Raw genomic sequence first — 21,772 nt, forward strand, 5'->3', positions numbered from 1 at the left:
AAAAGAGAAAAGAAAATTCCTATCCTCAGAAGTCTAGTATCCACTATGCTGTTCTCTCCAACAGGAACACAGGCCTGTGCCCTGGCTCCTCCCACCCTCAGTGTCTCCCCAAAGACTCTGGGGTGACTCCACTGATTCAATTTTTTTACGTGTCAAGATTTATACCTGGCAAGTTCCTAATTAGATCCTCCCCCAGGTTCAGGGCAAGCTCCCAGGGCCTGCCGAAATCCCACGTCATTAATGGAAACACAGTACCTCTGATTTAAACAGGTCTTCGGGGCCTTTATTTGCAGCGTTCCAGTTCCTGAAACCTCCCTCCAGTTCCTCCTCATTGATTGAGAGAGTTCTTTCTGAAGGCCCTGGAAGCATTAATGCAGATCATTACCACCACATGGCTTGTTTAAAAACCTATAATTGTACCACAAAATTCAAACACTGTCTCTCCTTCATTAAGAGGGACAAAGAAAAACATTAAGGGACCTTAAAAGTGTGATTCAGAATATTCATTGGAGCATCTGAGCAAGGGCTTCCAGGAGGCCTTTCAAGGTCAAAGCTCATGCTGGGGGACCAAAAGAAGTCCCCACCCCCCAATTATTCCTCTCCAATCTTCTCATTCCTTGGCCACAGGCACTCAGGCCCTGACCTGTCCCGAGATCCAAAAGGATTAGAGGAAATTAGCCTGTGACATGTGCCACATTAGCCAGTGCAGGGCTGGCGGTGGCCCTGGGTGACAACCCGTCAGCCACAACCCAAACTAGGGGTTGGCTTTTCCCCAAGAGGCAGCAGCAGCTGAGCGTGAATGAGAGGTTCCTGAGCACCCTCAGCAGCCTCTCCCATGAAACAGCTGCTTCCTCGGGATCAGTAATGGGAGCCTGGGTCAACCGCGTGACCGACAAGGCAGGCAGTCGGGCATACGCCCCAGGGGGCCCACACAACACGGATGCTGCCTGAGTGCTGCATTCAGTCTGGGCAGCAACTATGAAACACAAACAACTCTCCCTGCCCTGTGACTTCCTATGGGAACCCAAGTACCCAGAAACTCAAAGAAGGCTCCCCAAGTGTCCTAGCAATGGCTAGGGATGCTTTTAGATTCTCCAGGAGGTGGACACGCTCTAAATCCCAGTGAGGGTACTAAATTGCCTTCGGATCCAGGTTTGAGCGCACTCACTGCCTCTAAGAAGTATGCCAGGGAGATGCATAGATATCCTGAGGGTGGGGATTCCCAATGGTTCAAGTTGGTGGCTTTCTTTTCTTGATGATCTGGAAGTTTAGTGCCTGGAAGTTCTCAACTGTCTGCCACTTGACAAAATTTCTGGAAATCAAGAGCTGCCAATTTCCCACCACCCAGGGCAGTCTAACCAGCTCCATCTTCCTTCAGAGCATTTTTCCAAATGAAGATGAAGACTCTTCTGGCAGGACTGTCCGGCATTTAACACAGTAGAGATGGAGTATCTTGGGGAGAGGATGGCAAGCTCCCCGCTGCTCTTACCTTGGGCTGCCATCACGATCTCATTCACCCTTCGGTACTGGTTTAACAGCCCCGTAAGCTCCTCTATCCGACGGTCCTGTCACAGGGCAAGACAGATTTCCAAGTAAACAACAACGCTGGCACCTGAGGTGATTTGATTTGGGGCCCAGGCTATGTTCTGGGCACAAGGAAAGGAAAAGCTATGTGGAACCTCTAGAACACTTCAAAGGGAAACAGAGTGTCCAGGCCCTGGGTTCTCAGCGGTCTGCCTCCTCGGCCGCCGTAAGCACTCCTGCTCTCCCTGAAGGCTATGAGTCCAGTCTCTACTTCTAAAACAATCCCTGTTTGACACAGCCTTCGAATGGCTCAAACATTTCCTGAAGCAGGAATCTGTCTCCCTACCCTCCTGATGTAGCCATTGAAATCTGCCTCCTGGTCCAAGTATGTCCTCTAGTTGTTTGTTTAGTCGCTCAGTCATGTCTGACTCTTTGCGACCCAATGGACTGTAGCCCCGCCAGGCTCCTTCTGTCCATGGGATTTCCCAGGCAAGAATACTGGAGTCGGTTGCCATTTCCTTCTCCAGCATATCTTTCCAACTCAGGGACTGAACCCGTGTCTCCTGCTTGGAAGGTGGATTCTTTACCACTGAGCCACATGGGAAGCTCATTGTCCTCTGGAGCTACATGCAAAAAAAAAAAAAAAAGACTAAAATAAAGCTGTCGTATTTATCTCAATACCTTAGGAGTCTGAGATTCCTTACATAACAGAGGAAATTCCCGGAGGGAATCAATGCTTCCTCAGCAAAGGCTGGGGACTTGGGATGACACACAAATTTCAGAGGTAGATAAACTTGGGTATGACCTTGGCTCTGCTATCTGCTGTTACCTGACCTTGGGCAACACTACTCAAGCACTTTGAGTCTCGATTTCCTGGTCTGTAAAATGCAGGGCTGTGATCCCTAGAGCTGACTTTTGTGCCAGATAGGTACTCTGGCACAGAGTATGGAGGTGGCTATGTTATGATTGTGCAGGGATTCAACATGAAGAACAAACAAGGCTGATGGGTCTCTCGCCAGTTTTATGAAGGGTCTACCACCAGATCATGAACATGGGGGATTGGTGGGTGGCTCTCAAGTTTTGTTAGGAGTCTGAGCAACAGCTATGACATAAGCAATTACCTCAGTGTATTTTTCCCCCCAAACCAGCCTTAACAGACATGGCTTTATTCTGCCTCTGAGAGATTCCATTTAGGCAAAACTCCCAGGCATCAAAGTCAAAAGCAGGTAACTGAGCCGAGTTTCTAGGAAGCAGAGGCGGATCTCCTGACACTTCCCTGAGTCAGTGTCCTGATGGGCACAGTCCTGCCCAAAGTATCAGAGACCAGAAGGGACCAAAGAGAACCAGGAAAGTCATCAGGGAAAGGACAGGGCCGCTCAGTGGCATCTTACCTTATCTTCATTGGCAACAAGCAAAGTTTCCATCCCCATTTTCAGACGTTGAATTTCTTGGTCTAAAAGAATTTAAATGTAGGAAGAATTATTTATATAAAATGCAGACAACTAGTTCTACCTGCTAAGATGCTACAACTTTCTGTGTGAATAAATTATACATCACTCCTTACTTCTTCAAAGAGCCCATGATGGTGTCTGGCACACAGTCTCATTAAATATTTGTTGGATAATTGAACAAATTAACCTGGTATTTTGTCTTCTCTTTATAGACATTTCTTTGTAGGGGGTGGGGGGACAAAACGTCATTTACTCAAGGGTGTTGTAGAAGAACCCCCAAACTTTTTACAACTGATATCCCAGAAGAAAATTGACATTTATCCTTTATAACTTGAGTAAGCATGGACTTGGGCTGCTAACTAGTTTCAGAGAGAATCAAGAATCACACAGTCCCATGGATTATACCAGAGGAGAATTTAAAACAAGAAGAGTCTCCAGCCAAATGGAGACAGGGAAAGAATGATTATGTAAAAAGAGCCAAGTACTTGGCTCAGTTAGGAAAGGCATAGTCAGAGTTGACTAACAATGTTTAAATGGATCTATAAATACATTGAAACAAACTCTACAGTCAAGGAAAACAATCTTAGTTCATCGTAAACCTACAGAATTTCCCTATGTGCCCAGGGGTCCTTGTCAGTCTGTGGTAGATGACAGTGGCCTTCCCCCACTCTGGACCCAACAGAGACTCTCTGGAATTCTTCACAAACTAGCTGGAGAGCCAGGTCAAAGGACAAAGACTAAAGGGCCTGGGAGTCATTCCGCCAAATAGGTGGAGGTCTAGGAATTAGCACATAGTTTTTCCAAAACAAAGCCCAATACCCATCCCAAATTGGCTTTTACAGAGAATAGGTATGTCTACGTAAGTAAAGTTCAGGAGACAAGGGAACAAAAGTATGAATGGGCACCCCATCTCTCTGGATGCTTGCTATAGCCAACAAGAGCAGGAAGAATGGATTGACAGACTCTGTGTAAACAGATGTAGGGATTCATTTTTCAGAGGAAGGTATAGAGTGCTGCTTGGTGTCTTAGGCTCTTGGTGGTTTGTGGAGGGGAGGGTGGTAAGCTCCAGATGAAGAATGCAAATCTTGATGCTTTGGGGAGGGCCTAACCGGACAAGGCCCTAAAGATCAGCTCCGGGAGGTACCCCAGGCAGGGCCTGGAAAGTGTGATCTGTGGGGAGGCATAGGGTGCAGGGGGAAGCCTGCCTGACCTGCAGTCATGGCCTGGGGAGCTCTCTATCCAAGTTTAGCATCATAGACAGTCTAGAGTGTCTTAGTGGTCTGCATGCTCCACATTAGACCATGGGAGATAGATGACCCTCAATGGCCGGTGAAGACACTGAGAAAGGCTGGTGGAGGGATGAGCATGTGGGTCACTGTTTCCTTCTCCAGCCTCAGCCACTGTTTCCAGGGCTGCATGGCTCCCCACCCCAGCCAGGGATCCAAGCTGAGGCGTGCTGAGGAGACTCGGTAGTGGAGCCAGTTCACAGGGCCACATGATCTCCTCCAGCAACACTCAGCAGCCTGAGGGCAAGAGGAGAAGCTGGAAGGTGTGTGATTATTTTGTATGCAAGGCAAATAGCTGCAAATATCAAATACACATTAATAAGAATATTTGAGGATCCAGCCTCTATTTTTAATCAGCAAGACTTGAACTCCTTAGGGACCATTCACTATCTTTTCATTTATTCAAGAAATATTCCTTGGCAGCTATGGACTGAATGCTGTGTGAGGCTCTGTGGATATGCTCTCAGGTAAGACAGTCACAGTCCCTGCCACCAAGGAAGGACAACAGTCTATTCAAAGGGACTTTGCAAAACACAACACTGGTTATAATAAGTGCTATGAAAGAAACAACAGGAATACTGAGCCTGAGAAAAGTAGGGGCACCTCGTTGAGGTGGGATGGCCAGGATAGGTCTTTCCGAGAGGTAACACTTAAGTTGAGATCCAAAGGATGAGAAATGACGGGCTTTACAGGCCCGTGTGTGCACACACGAACACATACACATGTACATGCACACCGCGTGCCTCCTCACACAGCTGTTCACATACCCAGAGACTCACAAGCCCACTTATAAGAGAGAACCCAGGCCAAGGGGCGACTGCACTGTCACCGACCAGCCAGTTACCTTTCTCTGCGTGGTCACTGTGCAGAGCTGCTGACCTGGAGAGCTGGCTGTGCAGACGCTCAATTTCTGCATCCTTCAGGGCCACCTGCTCTTGCAGCTGGGCTACCTCAGCCTGGAAGAGAAAAAGGCATCCAACCAGCTCAGAGGGACCACCAGATCATGACAAAGCATTTCCAGTCAGAAATCCAGGGCCCGCAGGTCCTAGGACCCGTTAAGAAGTTAACAGGTCAGAGCAAAGTAGCCAGAGGCAAGTAGTGAGAGGTGTTCACAGCCCTCCCCACAAGGTGGCGCTCTGGGGAATGACGTGCTCTTCCTGGCCATTCTGGACACTGGCCCTCCCCTCCCCTCTCCACCTCCCTCCTAGCTGCTCTTTCTCCTGCCTCCTCTTCCCTGACTGGACTGGACTCTTTCCCTCCCCTGCCTTCTGTAATCCACACACCACTGAGGCCCGAGGAGGTGTGAGTGTGAAATCGGAGGGCTGCCCTTGGTCCAAAGACGAATACTCTCTTTCTGGACATAGTCTCTCTTCCTCCCAAGATACTCCTGGGACAGCATGTATGTACACCACTGTAACAAGTACGTGCATCTTTCATTTTTCCACCCCTTACAGGAAATACAGTGGAAAGCAAATCACCATGAGTAGATAATGAGTAAGCCGAGAGTTCCCTGCCTCAAACTCTGCTACCCTGAATGCACAGCCACTGCCTCAGCCCAACCTCAGGCACCGATGCTCCTTTCCTCAAATGTAATTACATACAAGCACTCAGGTATGCTGAGTGGACATACTTGTGTAAATCAAGCATGTGAGTACAACACAGGTGCTAACACACATTCATGTAGGCAGCTGCACTGGGTAGTACCCAAATGTCTACCGAGTACAGCAGATTAAATTTCACACATAATAGGAGGTGAGGTTGTTCCAGGGGCTTCCCAGGTGGCTCAATGGGTAAAGAATCTGCCTGCAATGCAGGAGACGCAGGCAGACACGGGTTCAATCCCCAGGTCAGGGAGATCCCCTGGAGGAAGACATGGCAACCCACTCCAATAATCTTGCCTGGAGAATCCCATGGACAGAGGAGTCTAGCAGTCTGTAGTCCACAAAGAGTCGAATACAACCAAGCATGCAGGCACACACGAGGTTGTCCCTGCCTTTCATGCTCATGAGAAGATCAGAACTGGGTGGGTCCCATCCTAAGAGGTACACTGGCTTTGGAGTCAAACAAACTTGGATTCTCTCATTTCCTAGTTGGGTAAGTGGTTTAGCTTTTCTGAGTCTTGGTTCATCTACAAAGCCAGGAGAATAGCTTTTAGCTCATGGGCTGTAGTGAGGAGTAAATATGATAATAGTTACAAACAACTTAGCCTCATGCTCGGTAGACAGTAAGTCCTCAGTCAGTGCTATCTATTGCTGTTCTCATCCTATTCCTTCCCTTATGGATAGCTAGTTAGTTTGCTGAACATCAAGCCAGACTAAGAGAGAGGGTGAGAACTGACTCCCAGCCAGACAACAGCACACATACTTCTCCCTGAGCACCCCTCCCCCATGTAGCCCAATGGTGTCCCACCTTAATTCTGCAAAGTTATGGTATGGACTTGTCCTTTCATGAGGTCATCTTTGAGCATCTCAAGTAACCAAATGATCACTGGCCTGTTGGTGGATCTTCCACCAAACATTCCTGTGTTCAGTTTCAGGACACATGGACGGAGTGTCTGCTTTCCATTGACTCCATGCTCATTGCATTCTTACATCAACCCTCACTCAGTCCTCACAGGAAACCAAGGGTTGAAGAACTATCCCTGTACATCACTGGGGAGAAAGCAGGAGCAGTGAAGGATTCGACTGAGTATAGACAGATGAGGGCTGCTCTTATGGGGCTAGGGCACCCAGAGCCTACCTCCAAGGGTCTGGACAAACCTTCCTTAATGTCCCTTAATTGGGACTGTGTAAAAACAAAGAGGTGGCAAGGAGTGGGTTTCCTTACCCGAAGTCCCTACAGAGCACTGTCCCTCTGCTTGGCTTCCACCCACAGAGTACGGACAGCCAAGGCCAGATGTGCCAAACGGTTTGTGGAGACTTGCAGTCAGGGGGCAGCTTCTCACAGCTAACTCAGGGCCTTGGAGCCCATGGGCTTATAATTAATGGTGACAGTAGCTTCAGAAAACACTAGCATTGTGTGCATGGGTGCTAAGTCGCTCCAGTGGTGTACGACTGTGCGACTCTATGGACTGCAGCCCACCAGGCTCCTCTGTCCATGGGATTCTCCTGGCAAGAATACTGGAGTGGGTTGCCCTGCCCTCCTCCAGGGGATCTTCCTGACCCAGGGATTGAACCTGCATCTCTTATGTCTCTCTTGCATTGGCAGGTGGGTTTTTTTAATCACAAGCGCCACCTGGGAAACCCCTTAGCCCTGGGACTCTATCCAAATTCATCTCATTTCTATAGTGAAAAATGAAAGTATTAGCTCAGTCATGTCCAACTCTTTGTGACCCCATGGACTGTAGCCTACCAGGTTCCTCTGTCCATGGAGTTCTCCAGTAGAATACCGGAGTGAGTAGCCATTCTCTCCCTTCTCCAGGGGATCTTCCTGAACCAGGGGTCTCCTGCATTGCAGGCAGATTCTTTACTGTCTCATTTCTATAAGGGTCAGACTAATCTTGGAAGATAGTCTCTTTTCTTGCACCTTCTACACCCATTTCTACCCTTCTTCGCAGATAGGGTGAAAGCTAGTTTCTGCTAGGAATCCACATGCCTGATTCTTGTCTGCAGGCCCCACAGTGGACACCAGTGATGTCCAGGGGCCTATCTATCAAGGCAGAGCCAAGGCTCTTCTCTCTGAGGCCTGCGTCTGGGTGAGGTCATTTATTTACAACTCTACAGACCAACTGACTGGGTGCCCCTTCCTGTATGCCAATTTTCACAGAATAGGCAAGAAATGACAGGTGCTCTCTTATGCTTAGAGAGGTATCTGTTCCAAAGCTGGGAAGTCTACAACAGCACAGAGGCCCTGCATCTGACCATCAGAAAAATTATGGTACTTCCATGGCCACGGAGACTGGAGCTGTGTGGCAAGAGATTTGGGACAAAGTCATGCAGACTGGTGCCAAGCAGAGACGGGGGGCTCCATCTCCCTTAATTAAACCCAGGGACCAGGCCCTATAGCCACTGCACTGCTACATTTATGGACCAAGAAGCTTTGCACAGAAAACTAAAGAACTTTAACAAACAAGACAGGTTTCAATTGCAGGGAATTAGGATGACAGAATGACACAGACCTAGATCAAAATCTCACCTTGGCCACTCTGAGCCTCAGTTTCCTCAGCAGAAAAATGAAGATAATAAATCAACAGACCTCACTGGGTTACTTTATGGCCCAAATGAGAAAACGTGTGCAAAGGGCTTGACACATCCTGGCACAAAGAGGGGTTCCAGACCTGGTGGTTATTAAATAACCCATAGTATCTCAAAGGTCTATGTGCCAAGGCAGAGCGTTTTGGTGATTTAAGAGCTACTTGGTTTTAGAATAGAAGGCGGGGTGTATAACTTCAAAGGTTTCACCAAGACAAGACTTGCTTGAGTGGATCATGGTGATAGAAGGTTCTGAGATGTTAGAGAAACGATGCTCCTAGAACTGTGGACTGGGACTCATAGAGCATACAAGGGACACTTAGATAAAGACAGAGCAGTAAGTGAACAAGCAGATTGTCCAGCGCTGCTGCTGAATAGCTATAAGATCTGGGGAAAGTTACCTAACTACTCTGTGCCTCAGTTTCCTCATCAAGAAAGTAGTCAAGAAAATTATTTACACTTATACATACATCAACATGATATTCAGAGTTTTTTTTTTAACAGTATGGTATAAAATTATGAATAAATTATCAACACCAAAAATTAACAGAGAGACCTCCCCCCCAAAAAAAAAAACAGAAATGCCTGGAAGGAAATATTAATAGTGGTTAACTCCTGGGTGGTATACGAGTGATTTTTACTCCTTTAAATTTTTGTGATTTAAAACTTATCTCTAATGATTATTGTTCTTATAATCATTTAAAGTTATAGGAAAATAAAGTATAAACTAGATGTGGAAAAAAAAAAATTCTAAGATGAAAATGGGCTTTCCTGATAGCTCAGTTGGTAAAGAATCCTCCTGCAATGTAGGAGACCCCAGTTCGATTCCTGGGTTGGGAAAATCTGCTGGAGAAGGGATAGTCTACCCACTCCAGTATTCTTGGATTTCCCTTGTGGCTCAGCTGGTAAGGAATATGCCTGCAGTGCAGGAGACCTGGGTTCAATCCCTAGCTTGGGAAGGTCCCTGGAGAAGGGAAAGGCTACCCACTCCAGTATTCTGGCCTGGAGAATTCCATGGACTATATAGCCCATGTGGTCTCTAAGAGTCAGACAGGACTGAGTGACTTTCACTTAGCAGTAAAATGAAAGTGCCTACGGGACTACCTGGTGACACCTGTGGGTGGCGCTGCAGAGCTCTTGGTGGAAAGGCAGGCGTGTGTGTGCACCCTAGGTAGCCCAGGCCACTTCCTCAGGCAGGAAAGCTGCTTCAGGGTTTTAAGGCTTCCTTCCCTCAACCCCAGATGTCCTTCCTCTGCCCCCAAAGAAGTCTAACTCTGTATTTTAATGTGAAATTTCCTACTGCTTAAGTGCAAGCTAATTCAAAGCTTTAAAATACAATGTTCTGGCCAAAACAATAAATGTGTGGGTTGGATCCGTTTCAACTAGTAGAGAAAATGAAGGAAGAAACAAAAGAGGGAAGGATAACACTTATTTTGCAAAAATAATACATCACTGGTATCCTTTAAACAGCAAGTTCCTCAGTTCAATAGAAATATGGTTTGGTTAAAAAAAAAGACAAGTACATATTTTTAGGAATTGCTAAAAATAAAACATGCCTCTTTTTAGTAACTGATTACTAGAGGGACTGCTAAATTTAAAATAATGCAGCCAAGATAATGTTGGCATTCATCTGCCCTAAAACTCATCACTCATAGCGCCTCAGCATGGGGGTTGCCGTGGGACACAGAGACTTTGTGACTTCAGCAACTCATAACCTCGGGGGCTTTCTCCAGGGGAAGAGCCCTCCTGGATTAGATCCATCTGCTTACACAATCTGCACTGTTGCCTGTGCATACAGTGGGGTCAATTCACATTTCTCAAGCTAAGGCTACTGCACACCCCAGGCTCAGACACAGACCCTCCCCACTGGGCTCAAAGCCTCTCCATAAACAGCAGGACTGCCTCTTACCTTGGTGGCCTTTAGTTTCCATTCATACTGATTCCGTTCATTTTCCAACTCTTCCACCTTGATTTTGAGGTGCCGGAGCTCCTGCAGTAACTCCTAGACGAGTGAGGAAGACAGAGTTCTGATGGTTAAAGAACAGGGTGTTGCCAGGATCTACAACCCTGTATAAGCACATGCACAGAGGACGAAGCCAAGGCAGGAGCCACCGCGTCAGACTCTGCACTGTGGCTGGCTCCGATCTTTAAAGGTGGCTGGTCCTTATTTCAGGAAGAGCTGTGTGCCCATTACAAAACAGAGGCCTGGAGTTTCAGACATAAGGAAGAGAAAACTTTTTCTTTTAGAACCTGTTCCTCTCCACCTTTCTAACATCTGCATTCCCTGTAGGGGGCGCCCAAACCATGCACACATGTGTATAGGACAGGAGAGGTAGGGTTTGGGAGCAAGAGAAACAGACAAGCAAAAAAAAAAAAAAAAGCCGAGCCAGCCTCGGAGGAGGCGGGGTGGTCGAGGAACCTAAAGGGAGGTCAGGGAGGAAGTGAAGTGACAAGCCAGGAGGACAGAAATCAAACACTGCAAGGACAAATGCTAAAGTGTGAAATGTAAAGGCTGGCCTGGGTGTTCTAGTTCTGGGTGTTCTAGAGGAGGGAGTTGGCTTGAAGAAAGGAGGAAGAGGGGAGGCATCTAGGGAGCGGGCAGAGAGGAAGCATGAAGGCAGACAGCCTGTTGGGCTGGAGCAGAGGATGGGCAGCTTCAGTGGGAAATGAGGCCAGGAGATAAGGTGGGGCCTTACTGTAAAGGCTGTTGGATGAGAATATAAAGACTTCTGAAGCCATTCTTTAGATCATATTATAGGAAGCCACTGAAGGTTGCTGACTGGGAAGGTGACATTTAAACAACTTGCTGATGGTGGAGCTGGAAATCAGGCCTGTTATCTTCTGAGCCCAGGGCCCCTGCTTTCTACAGTACCCCTTCAGTAAAGACACCACTGAGCACCCTTGTCCCAAACCTAGGGTCCTTTAACAGACAAATGGTCCTGTTGACTGGTTTCGTTCAGAAAAATTAGCATAAAAGTGATTATTTTCATAGACTTTCTGAACTCCAGACTCATGTAACTTTCCACTTAACATCTCCACATGGATGGCATCTGGGCCTCTTCCAACTGTCATGGCCCAAGTGGAACTCTCAGTTCCCCCTTTTAGATATCCCTGTCTCACTAAATGGCATCTCCATCTTGCGTCAGAAACTCAGGATCCCTCCTTGGCATCTCTTTGGTCTTTCCTCCACATACGTAATCTACAGAGCCTTGTAAATTCTACCTTCAAGGAAATTGCCTCAGTCTCTTGTTTATCTCCAACTCTACCGTGGCTACTCTGATCCAGCAGTCAGTGCTGACAGCCTGGACAGTCTCTCTGCTGGCTGGTCCTCTGTTGTCTTGCCCTTCTTGAATCCACTGGCCCCATGGCATCCAGGGGAACAATATGATTGAAGCACAAATCTGATCCTGGCCTTCCCTGCTCTTCAAAGGTCATGAACTTTAACCCATGACCAATACAGCCTGGCCTGACCCTGCACCCTGCCTGCCTCTTGTATCACTCTCTCCCCCCAGTTATACTCCAACCACGCCCGTACTTTTTAGTTCCATCTGACCTGGGCCCTCACACCTGCAGCTCCCTCAGGTTAATCCTGTCAGGTTAATCCCTGCCCATCCTTCAGGCTGCTTTGAGCAAAGCTATCCCAACCTCCACACTTACTCAGATCTCCCTTCTATACTCTTGTGGTGTCTGTATCATCTTTTACATCATTTGCAATTAAACATTTACCGGTGTGACTGCTAATGGCTAGTTCTCCTCCTATATCGTGAACTCTGTGAGCTTTGCTAACCTCTGGCACATAGTCAAGTATGCATTATTTCTTGATGAATGAACACATGCAACTCAAGCCATCTTTTAACTGACCTGGAGCTCTTTACATTCTGAGATAAGCCACCAGAAAGTGACATCGCTTCCACTTGAACTTTGTAGGATGTTTACTAAGATTTTTTTTATAACTGAGGTGAACATTTGTTGCTGCCCTTAAAAAAAAAACAGTCTTTCAAGCTAAGATTATTGCCTCCTTGATCTGCAACATTAGAATTTAAGGCCTGTTGTGACTTGTAGCAGATTCAAGATCATTTTCTGAGTCTAACTGTGCTTGAGGGGGACGCCAGGCCTGCTGATGGCAGAACCCAAAGTGTGCGGGTTACTGCTGAGGAGTGGCCATCATGGGGACAGAGAGCAGGACCATCTCCCAGGCTTGGTGACCTCTTGGGCCCAGTCTCTTCCTTTTCAGCTATTTGTTGCCCATCATGAGCTATAAACACTGGTGCCCACTCTCATTTCTCTCACCAGTCTTTCTGGGGTGACCCGCTCTCCATGGGGCCAGCACCTTGTCAGAGCCCCTCTTTCCAAATCTGCACCTCATCTTGACCCTCGTTTTGTTCCCCACCGAGCCCTGCCCCCTCACACCCAAGTCAGAGTAGAGATTTTCAACACGTCCCATAGTTGGATATAACATCACGGCAACTTCCGACAGACATGGCTACCGTGACCGTGAGCTTCCCAGTCCTCTTCAGTAGGGGGCCTTGGAGGCACAGGCTCATGGCTGTGCAGCTGCCATCACAAAACGCTGGTGACCCCAGTGCGAGGGGTCAAGTCCAGAGTCCCAGTCAGATGCACTCCACAGGCCCAGAGGCGGTGAGAGCCCTCAACGTGATCATGTGGGGGAATTTCCCCCAGAAACTGAGATGATGACAGTTGTCAAATACATGGAAACTTGTGTTCTATTTTCTCACTGGGGATAAATCCCTTTAAATATAAACTTGAAAGGATTCTTTCATGATGCTATTTTTTTCTTAAATTAAAAAAAAAGAAATCACATGAGACGAAGCTTCATTTAATCTCCCAGCCCAGGAGGAAGAGCTGGTGTCTGAGTCAGACCTGGGAAGGGAGCTCTTGAAGCTTCCCCTGATACCAATGCCCCATCATTTGGGGCACCTGACACACCTCATTCCCAGCCCCGAGGGAAATGAGTGCAGTCACCCGTCAGAGGGCTGGCCTCTCCTGCTCAGACCCTGCTGGGGGAGGGTCACAGAGCTCGGCTCATGTCCCCCAAGGGGGAGTCCCAAGCTCTGCCCAGAAGTGACTGCAGATCCATGTTAAGCTAGAGCACACGGTTCTGGTTAGGAGATACCCCGGTCCCTCCGCCATGAGACGCCCCACACACACATGCTCCCATATACTTAAGTGTGGTGCCTACAGGTGACCCCTCCCCGTGGGCACAGTTCTGGCCGCAGGGCTGGGGCCGGGCCGCACCGTCGCCGGCCGCCACCTCCTCAGGGTAGTCCCTACTGAGAGAGAGGCGCTCTTGCATCTGCCTGTGGATGTCCAGCTGCAGCCTACACATCTGCTCCTGCAGCTCACTGATCACATTCAGAACCGACTGTAGGAAGGAAGAGAGAGGAGAAAAAAGCACTCAGGGTCAGTCTGCACTCACACACGGGAACTCCCTGGGAAAGCAGAACAGAAGGACGGAAGTGTGCAGCGGGGCACCCGGGGGTCACTGTCCACGATCACCTGCTCTCTTCACAGGAACAAAAAGATGCGGTGTTTTCCCTCACCTGCCCCATCAGCAGGCCTGTCTTGCAATTTGAAACCGCCCCCCCCCCCCACCGGCAGTGCCTTCGTGCCATACCGGGGGCCATCATTACATGTCTGCGTCCGAGATGCAGAGTCCAGCAATGGCAGAGATGGGCGTACATATGGACACATCCCGTCTACACACACCAACGCCCTCCCCAAACATACCAACACCTGAGTACTAGGGACATACAGCACACAACACGTTCACGGGTCCCCAACCCTAAGCACTCCATCACACCCAACACCACACCTGACTCCTCTGAAGCCTCAAGAACAGTTTGGCCATTTATGTCAACTTCGGAAAAATACTGCAACTTTTAGAATTCATACCTACTTAGTTCTGAATCTCTTGGACTAGCAGCTCCACTAGGCTTTCCTGTATTGTATCTACTCCACAGACATCTAGTGGCATTCTTCAGGGACCCAAGGCCATAGTAAGCAGTGGCACTCATGGGCGAGTGAAGAGAAACAAATAAAAATCACAAATGGTTGTAAGTGCTATGCCAGGAAGATGGCGGGGCTTTCGGAGAGTGGTGAGGGACTAATTCTGCCTGGGTCAGGTCAGAGATGGGACGAGTCTCAGTGATGTCAAGTAGGCACATTCTAGACCCCTCACCTGGGTGGAGGTAAAGGAGACGAGGAGTCAGGGACTGGGTGATATGGTGGATGATGGTACTGCTCACATCAACAAGATACCCAAGAGGCTGGGGAAGACTGTGGGCAGAGTGAAGGAGATGGCTGGCAATAGATCTAAACAGAGCCTAGGGTGGTCAGGGTGGCAGCCAATTACAGTGTTTAGCCCCTCTCTGCCCACCTTTACTGACATTCTAAGCACTGTGCTGAGGAATCTGCCCCCTGGTACCTGCCCAGGCATGCAAAGTTTTCCATCCCCAATAGAAACTGTGTTTTCTTTAAAAAGAAAAGCTCCTCCCCCCAACCTTGTTGGGTCCAGGTGGCAGGTTGGGGCTGAGAGGACACTGGGCTAGGGTCCTACGCCAGCCGCTCCACTTGAACTCGGGGAGCTGCACTGCAGGCATGGCTGTTGTAAGCGGGCCCCTGGCCTCCCAGCCACTCTGCCCTGGAGCTAGCTCACCTAAATCAGCCTGAGATGGCCCCACACCGTCTTCACCCAGAATCAGCGTCAGAAGGTGGGCCGCCCTGGCTCAGCTGACTTTGGTAAACACCTTGAATGGTGCCTGGCACACAGGGGCCTTTGATAAATGGGAGCTCACTTTCCCCCAATGCTTATCCTTTTGCCACCAAGTACTTGACCCATAAAGAATGAAGGAGAGAAACTGGGAGAGCAATCAAAAACATCTCAAGGGCACGGGACACAGTGAAGGCCCACGTGACATCGATGGCTGACAATAAAAGCCCAGGCTTTTGTTGCTTTTGTTGTATGCTTCCCATACTGGCCACTCTTCCAGAACCCTTAGTCTCTCCTAGTCACTGGCCCCGCAGGTCTTCAGACCTGTTCTTCTCTCTCTCATGTAAATTTCAAGAACTTTGCTGTCCTCATTCTTATCTTGTTCCCTTCATTGGTATCTCTCAAGTGAGGGGTCTAGACCCACTGACCCTGGTTTTTATCACCTCATCCCTACCTCGTCTCCAGGCAAATGAGCTGGAGCTCTGTCTCCACCACACAAGGGGTCAGTGCCCACCACCTAGTCAGATCCACACACGTGTTCTCTGTCCTCAAGCTACATGGCTCCCTCTTTCTACTCCTTACCTTCAGCAACTCAGAACTACTCAGGTTCTTCTGGCCTCTCTTTTACTCTTTTTCTGCCAACTTATCCATCACTCCAGCCTGTGTGGGTCTTCATGAATCCCAATGTCCACTGACCCACTTAGTTTTTCTTTGGCTTCCTGTCATCACAACTTCAAGGCCTTCTATTTCAGCATCCAAATTATGGACTAAAAATGCTCACCAGGCAGGAGGACTAAGGGCAGATGACATGACCCTTTACAAAAAAATCTTCCTAGCAGGAATCTTAAGGCACTATTTATTATCATTTGGGTACCAATAAGATGCTTGCTCCTTGGAAGAAAAGTTATGACTAACCTTGACAGCTTATCAAAAAGCAGAGACATTACTTTGCCAACAAAGGTCCATCTAGTCAAAGCTATGGTTTCTCCAGTAGTCATGTATGGATGTGAGAGTTGGACTATAAAGAAAGCTGAGCACCGAAGAATTGATGCTTTTGAACTGTGGTGTTGGAGAAGACTCTTGAGAGTCCCTTGGACTGCAAGGAGATCCAACCAGTCCATTCTAAAGGAAATCAGTCCTGAATCCTCATTGGAAGGACTGATGCTGAAGCTGAAGCTCCAATACTTTGGCCACCTGATGCGAAGAACTGACTCATTTGAAAAGACCCCGATGCTGGGAAAGATTGAAAGTGGGAGAAGGGGACAACAGAGAATGAGATGGTTGGATGGCATCACTGACTCAATGGACATGAGTTTGAGTAAACTCCGGGAGCTGGTGATGGACAGGGAGGTCTGGCGTGCTGCAGTCCATGGGGTCGCAAAGAGTCGGACACGATTGAGCGACCGAACTGAACTGATGCCTATTTTGGCATTCATCCTAAATTCCTATATCTTATCCACAAGACTATCCCAGGCAGTGTTTCCACATGTGATGCCTCACTAAAGTGGGGATTTCCCAGGCCTAAAGCTGCAAGATGCACTCCTGGCCAAACCAGTGAGGCCCAACAGACATGACTCACTCCTAACAGACACAGACCCCTACTTTGTCTTCTAGCTTCTCACAAACCATCACAGGGCTGACTTCAAACTCAACAGACTGAATTTTGTAGAACCCTTCTTTCTTTGCCATTTTGAAAAAAGAGAAGGAGGAGAAAATGGTTACTTCCAGTTTTTCAGCAACTCACTGATTTCTCAGATTCCTTAAAATTCACTCACAGCAAGCACCTGAGCACCTGTGAGAAACATCAGCGGAACCAAGCCCATTCTTTCTTTGACCTTCTCACTGAGCATGTAACTTTAAAGGGAAATGTTCCTATTGCCCTCGTCACTGTCCCTTTGAGTGGGGTTTGCCCTTCCTGATAACTGTTCATACAGGTGCACTTTTATTTGTCCTTTCAACCTTTTGTGCAAGCCCCTTTGAAAACTAGTTTCTCTCAAGGTATCTCTAAGCTTCTCCTTTTTATTGGTATTATTTGTGAGGTTACACAGTCAGAAATAATTATATTTCTAAGTAGTTCAATATTTTTGAGTCATCTTTTCTTTGTCTGAACTTTCAAAGGTAAGCTTTACCAAAGTCTACAGTGCATGGCAGTCTGTGGTAAGCTTCCCCTCCTCCACTGTCACGAATTCTCAAAATAACAATGGCCACTCGCTCCCAAGATACTCTTCACTGCTACTTCATAAACTAGTTTCTAGCTTTGCTTTAGCATTAGAGCCAGAGTGGGAGTTTTCCTGGTTTATCTACATTCAGGGCAGAAACTAAAAACAAGAGGGGTAGGGAAGAAAACAAAAACAAAAAGCAGCCTTTCAATACTTAGGTGTTTAGCTGGAGGAATCTTTTGAAAGTAAAAGTGTGAGTCGCTCAGTCGTGTCCAACTCTTTGAAACCCTATGGACTGTAGCCCCCCAGGCTCCTCTGTTCATGAGATTTCCCAAGCAAGAATGCTGGAGTGGGTTGATTCCTTTCTCCAGGGAATCTTCCCAACCTAGAGACTGAATGTGGTTGTCCTGCATTGCAGGCAGATTCTTCACTGTCTGAGCCACTAGGGAAGCCTGGAGCGGTCTTTTAGGAACACTCCAAATTGCCGCTCCCTCCCATCCCTGTCCCTTGTCTGCCCCCATCGGTCTGGCGATCTGTATTAGGAGTGCATCTATTTTCCTCCTCTGCTTCCTGTAACCACGAGGTGCACCACAGCGATTCTGGAACGCTCTCCTCTAAACCCTATCCATGTAGCAGTGCTGTTCTCCAGTGTGTCATCCTCAGGCCTGCCACTTCAATGTACTTTAAAATCCTTTATTTTCAGAGCTGGCCCATTTCCTCTCTCAACAGCTCTGTCTCTCTCCCATACAGCGGAGCCTTTTGCAGCAGTGTTTCCATTCTTGGGCCTCGTGTCATGAAGGTGACATTTATGGGGTTCTAATCACTACTCTGTAATCTCAGCTCATTTTGTTTATTACTCCTGCTTTGTTAACCATCAAATTTCTTTTTTTTAAATGGTACTTTTCTGTGTGAAACTACTGGGCAGTTCCCATAATCAGTCTTTCTCATCCTATCCTACCTGTTAAACTTGTTCACAGTTTTACTTAGTTGTTTTTCTCCCTCTTACTTCATGCTCAGTTTAGTACCATTCTGGCACTCAGAAACATCAGGGTGGGAATACCACCTCCACACCTGTCAAAAGGTCAAATGCATGTACCCTTTGACCCTTCAATTTCACTTCAATATCTTCACACATTTACAAATTTATTCACAACAGCATTACTTATAAGAGCAAACACTTGGAAACAAATGTCCACCCAAAGAGAGAAATGGCTAAATAAATGAGGGTTCAGTTCAGTTCAGTCGCTCAGCCATGTCCAACTATTTGCGACCCCATGAATCGCAGCACGCCAGGCCTCCCTGTCCATCACCAACTCCCGGAGTTTACTCAAAACTCATGCCCATCGAGTCGGTGTTGCCATCCAGCCATCTCATCCTCTGTCGTCCCCTTCTCCTCCTGTCCCCATAAATGAGGGTAGAGAGTGAAATAATACATAAACATAAATATGAATGAGGAAAAACAAATTTTTAATGTGCTTGATATGAAACGAACTCTGCTTATTAAAAAAGAGAAAGATCTAGAGTAATGTGTACCCGTGTAAAAATGAGGAAAATAATTCATCCACCTAAATTTGCTCATCCATACATAGGATAACTCTGAAGGACATGAAACAAACTGACAACATGGGTTCCTGACTGCTGGCCAGGGAACAACCATGGAGAAGAGATTTTGCTGTGTATACCTTTCTGAACTCTGAATTTCTGAATTGTTGGAATATATTTCCCATACAAATAAAAATGAGTAAATAAAATAAAATACATAAAATAAAAACAAGAATAGTAAAACTCTCCTAAGTCAGGCTAGCGCCTCTCGGAGCAAACACAATCATCCCAGCCTTTGCTCTGTACTCCATCATTCTGATTGCCCCAGTTCAGAAATCAAAATCCTTCCTTTCCAAGGTCCCACCCATAGGAAGAAAGCAAGCATGACAACAGCATCTGTGCTACAAGATATTCCATTTTCTGCCAGGAAATCCTAGAGACTATTTCTGGTTCTCGTTGTGATATTCCTGATCCATCGGGCTGACTCCATTTCCAGCACATGCCGGGTCCCTGCTCCCCTTTGGAAGGCTGCTCTGGTACCACACGCAGAGGGGGATGCAGCTGCAGGCCTCCCTGCATACCCAGTGCTGGAAGCCAGATGCTCTTCTCCAAGGAAGATCCCTCCAAGGGCCATGACTTTGATAGGTGCGCCACCCAGAGGTTTTCCTTTGTCTCTGGATCGCTTTCTTTCATGTCCCATCCTCCTATTTGTGGTATTACTTTTCACATTGGTCACTTTTCCTATCATCCTACCTTTCAGGCATAAACCTAACAGGCCCAAACGTGGGTCTCCTGGGATGACCCAGAACCATTGCAAAAGGCTCAGAAGAAAAGGTACAGTAAACAGGAAACCCAGTATTCACCCACGTCTCATAAGAGTCACCAGCGACTCCTGAGCGAGCTGGCTATCAGAATTGTATTCGTTTAACAGGAAACCTATACCTCAAAGTCCTCGGGTTTATATATGAATATTCTTAATCACTTCCATACTGACTATAGGGCAGCAGGATACTGGCTTAGGATAAACCCTGAGCTACACAGAGAAAGTTTGTTCAGATCTGGCTACCTCAAAAGAAAAAGAAAAAAAAAAAAAGTCTTGCCTCTTTCAAACTACAAGCAATCAGGCCTTAGGCTAAGTACATTCACTAGAAAAATAGCAGCAGCATAGGATGAGAAGCAACATTCCCTTTAATCATGCTACTACACCCTCAGTGACCTGAGCTGGCCAAACATCTCACACAAAATAAACACCTTCACGCACAGGACAATAGTGCAGCTTAAGCAGCCCTCTGCATGGCTCTGAGCCTCAGAAGCTCCAGATAGTTACAGACAGTAGTGTTGGGTCTGAACATACCAGCAAAGATCCTGTTCAATTATAAGAATGAGAAAGTTGTTTCAGGTCAGGGGGCTGTTCACTGAATATCACAAGTTTCAACGGCCTGAAAAATTCCTCCACGTGGAAACCTAATGCTTGTACTAGCTGCTGGGAAGGGCTGTTATCTGGTAGGATTGAGGCCAGGAGCTTAGGGCTTATGGTGCCCCATACATGAACAGCCTAATGGAAAACAAAAACAAAATCTCAGACTGAAAAATAATCCTTCAGAAAAGAAAAAATAGAGCAAACAGTAAAATGACTGCATTACTGGTACTTGGCCCAGAAGTGGGGGCTCCCCTTCCTTATCCAGAAAGGAGCTGAACTGATCCAGCTCATTGCTAACCCAGCATTCTACTGCCATGAACTGACTCTAAGGCTCACGCACACACACCCATACGTGGGCCCACACCCACTACAGTGATTGGTTCAGAACAAAACACTTGAGCCAAACTAGCCCAATGAGATGCAATCCTGGGGAACCTTTGAAAGAGAGAATCTTTCCCTCTCTGCAGAGGCCGCTAGGCTACTAGGATCTAAGGCTATCCTTGCCCACCTTCATCACACATGGGAGAGCCTTCCTAAGAATAAGGCTGGCGCATGCATGCTCATTCGTGTCCGACTCTTTGTGACACCATGGACGGTAGCCTGCCAGGCTCCTCTGGTCCACAGAATTTTCTAGGCAAGAATACTGGAGCAGGTTGCCATTTCCTTCTCCAGGGGATCTTCCTAACCCAGGGATCTAACCCACATCTCTTACGCCTCATGCATTGGCAGGTGGATTCTTTACCACTGAGCCATCCGGGAAACCAAGAACAAGGATTGAAACAGAACTAAATGAGACACTAAACCTGATTTCTAATGACATGGTGAAGCCAACTGGATCTAGTGTGATCAGCTTTTAAAATCGTAGACTGTTCCAGTTGTGTGACATAATAGTCCTCCCTCTCTTTCCCTTCCTTCTTTCCATGGTTTTGAGCTGTCTCTATGATTTTAAGTCTTCCGCCCCCAAGCCTGAATGTATATCCACATGTGACTACATGTCTTGAAATATTGGTAAAAACTCTAAATCTGGAGAAAATCCAGTTGCTTCTCTCTGAACATTTAAGAAGTATAGTCTATTCAATTGACACTTCACACAGATAAGCTTTCAGTCTGTGTGAACTTTGCAGTAGGTCAATAATATAGCTAGGTCTACATTTCCATTTCTAGCATGCTCAATAACACAATCAGTGAGTAACTAATGAAAGCTTGCTATCCAGCTCTATGCTAAGGACTATACATATACATGATCTCCTTCCTTCCTCAGAACAACTGAGCAAATAGTAAGTATTACTAATCTCCATTTTATAGAAGAAGAAACAGAGGTTCGGGGGGGGGGGGGTTCAATTACTTTTCTAAGATCACAGATGCTTTTGAACTGTGATGTTGGAGAAGACTCTTGAGAGTCCCTTGGACTGCAAGGAGATCCAACCAGTCCATCCTAAAGGAGATCAGTCCTGGGTGTTCATTGGAAGG

General features: G+C 47.2%; 1 protein-coding gene across 17 annotated transcripts in view; it reads right to left on the reverse strand.

The window, feature by feature from the left end:
- The window catches only part of PPFIBP2 (PPFIA binding protein 2), a 166,207-nt gene that overhangs the window by 35,683 nt on the left and 108,752 nt on the right, over positions 1-21,772 (reverse strand). For 12 of the 17 annotated variants that reach the window (XR_006272024.1, XM_043481821.1, XM_043481824.1 and 9 more), the window contains 6 exons: positions 13,652-13,834; positions 10,361-10,453; positions 5,106-5,217; positions 2,916-2,977; positions 1,490-1,565; positions 256-359 (listed from right to left, as the gene is read on the reverse strand). Coding sequence is in view for 16 of the 17 variants with exons in the window: in XM_043481821.1 (XP_043337756.1) it covers positions 256-359; positions 1,490-1,565; positions 2,916-2,977; positions 5,106-5,217; positions 10,361-10,453; positions 13,652-13,834 (630 nt within the window). In the remaining variant the exon portion in view is untranslated. The remainder of the gene's footprint in view (positions 1-255; positions 360-1,489; positions 1,566-2,915; positions 2,978-5,105; positions 5,218-10,360; positions 10,454-13,651; positions 13,835-21,772) is intronic. The other 5 variants (XM_043481828.1, XM_043481829.1, XM_043481831.1 and 2 more) reach the window with 1 other exon arrangement.

The sequence above is a fragment of the Cervus canadensis genome, chromosome 11 (genome assembly GCF_019320065.1).
Source record: "Cervus canadensis isolate Bull #8, Minnesota chromosome 11, ASM1932006v1, whole genome shotgun sequence".
Taxonomy (NCBI): Eukaryota; Metazoa; Chordata; class Mammalia; order Artiodactyla; family Cervidae; genus Cervus; species Cervus canadensis.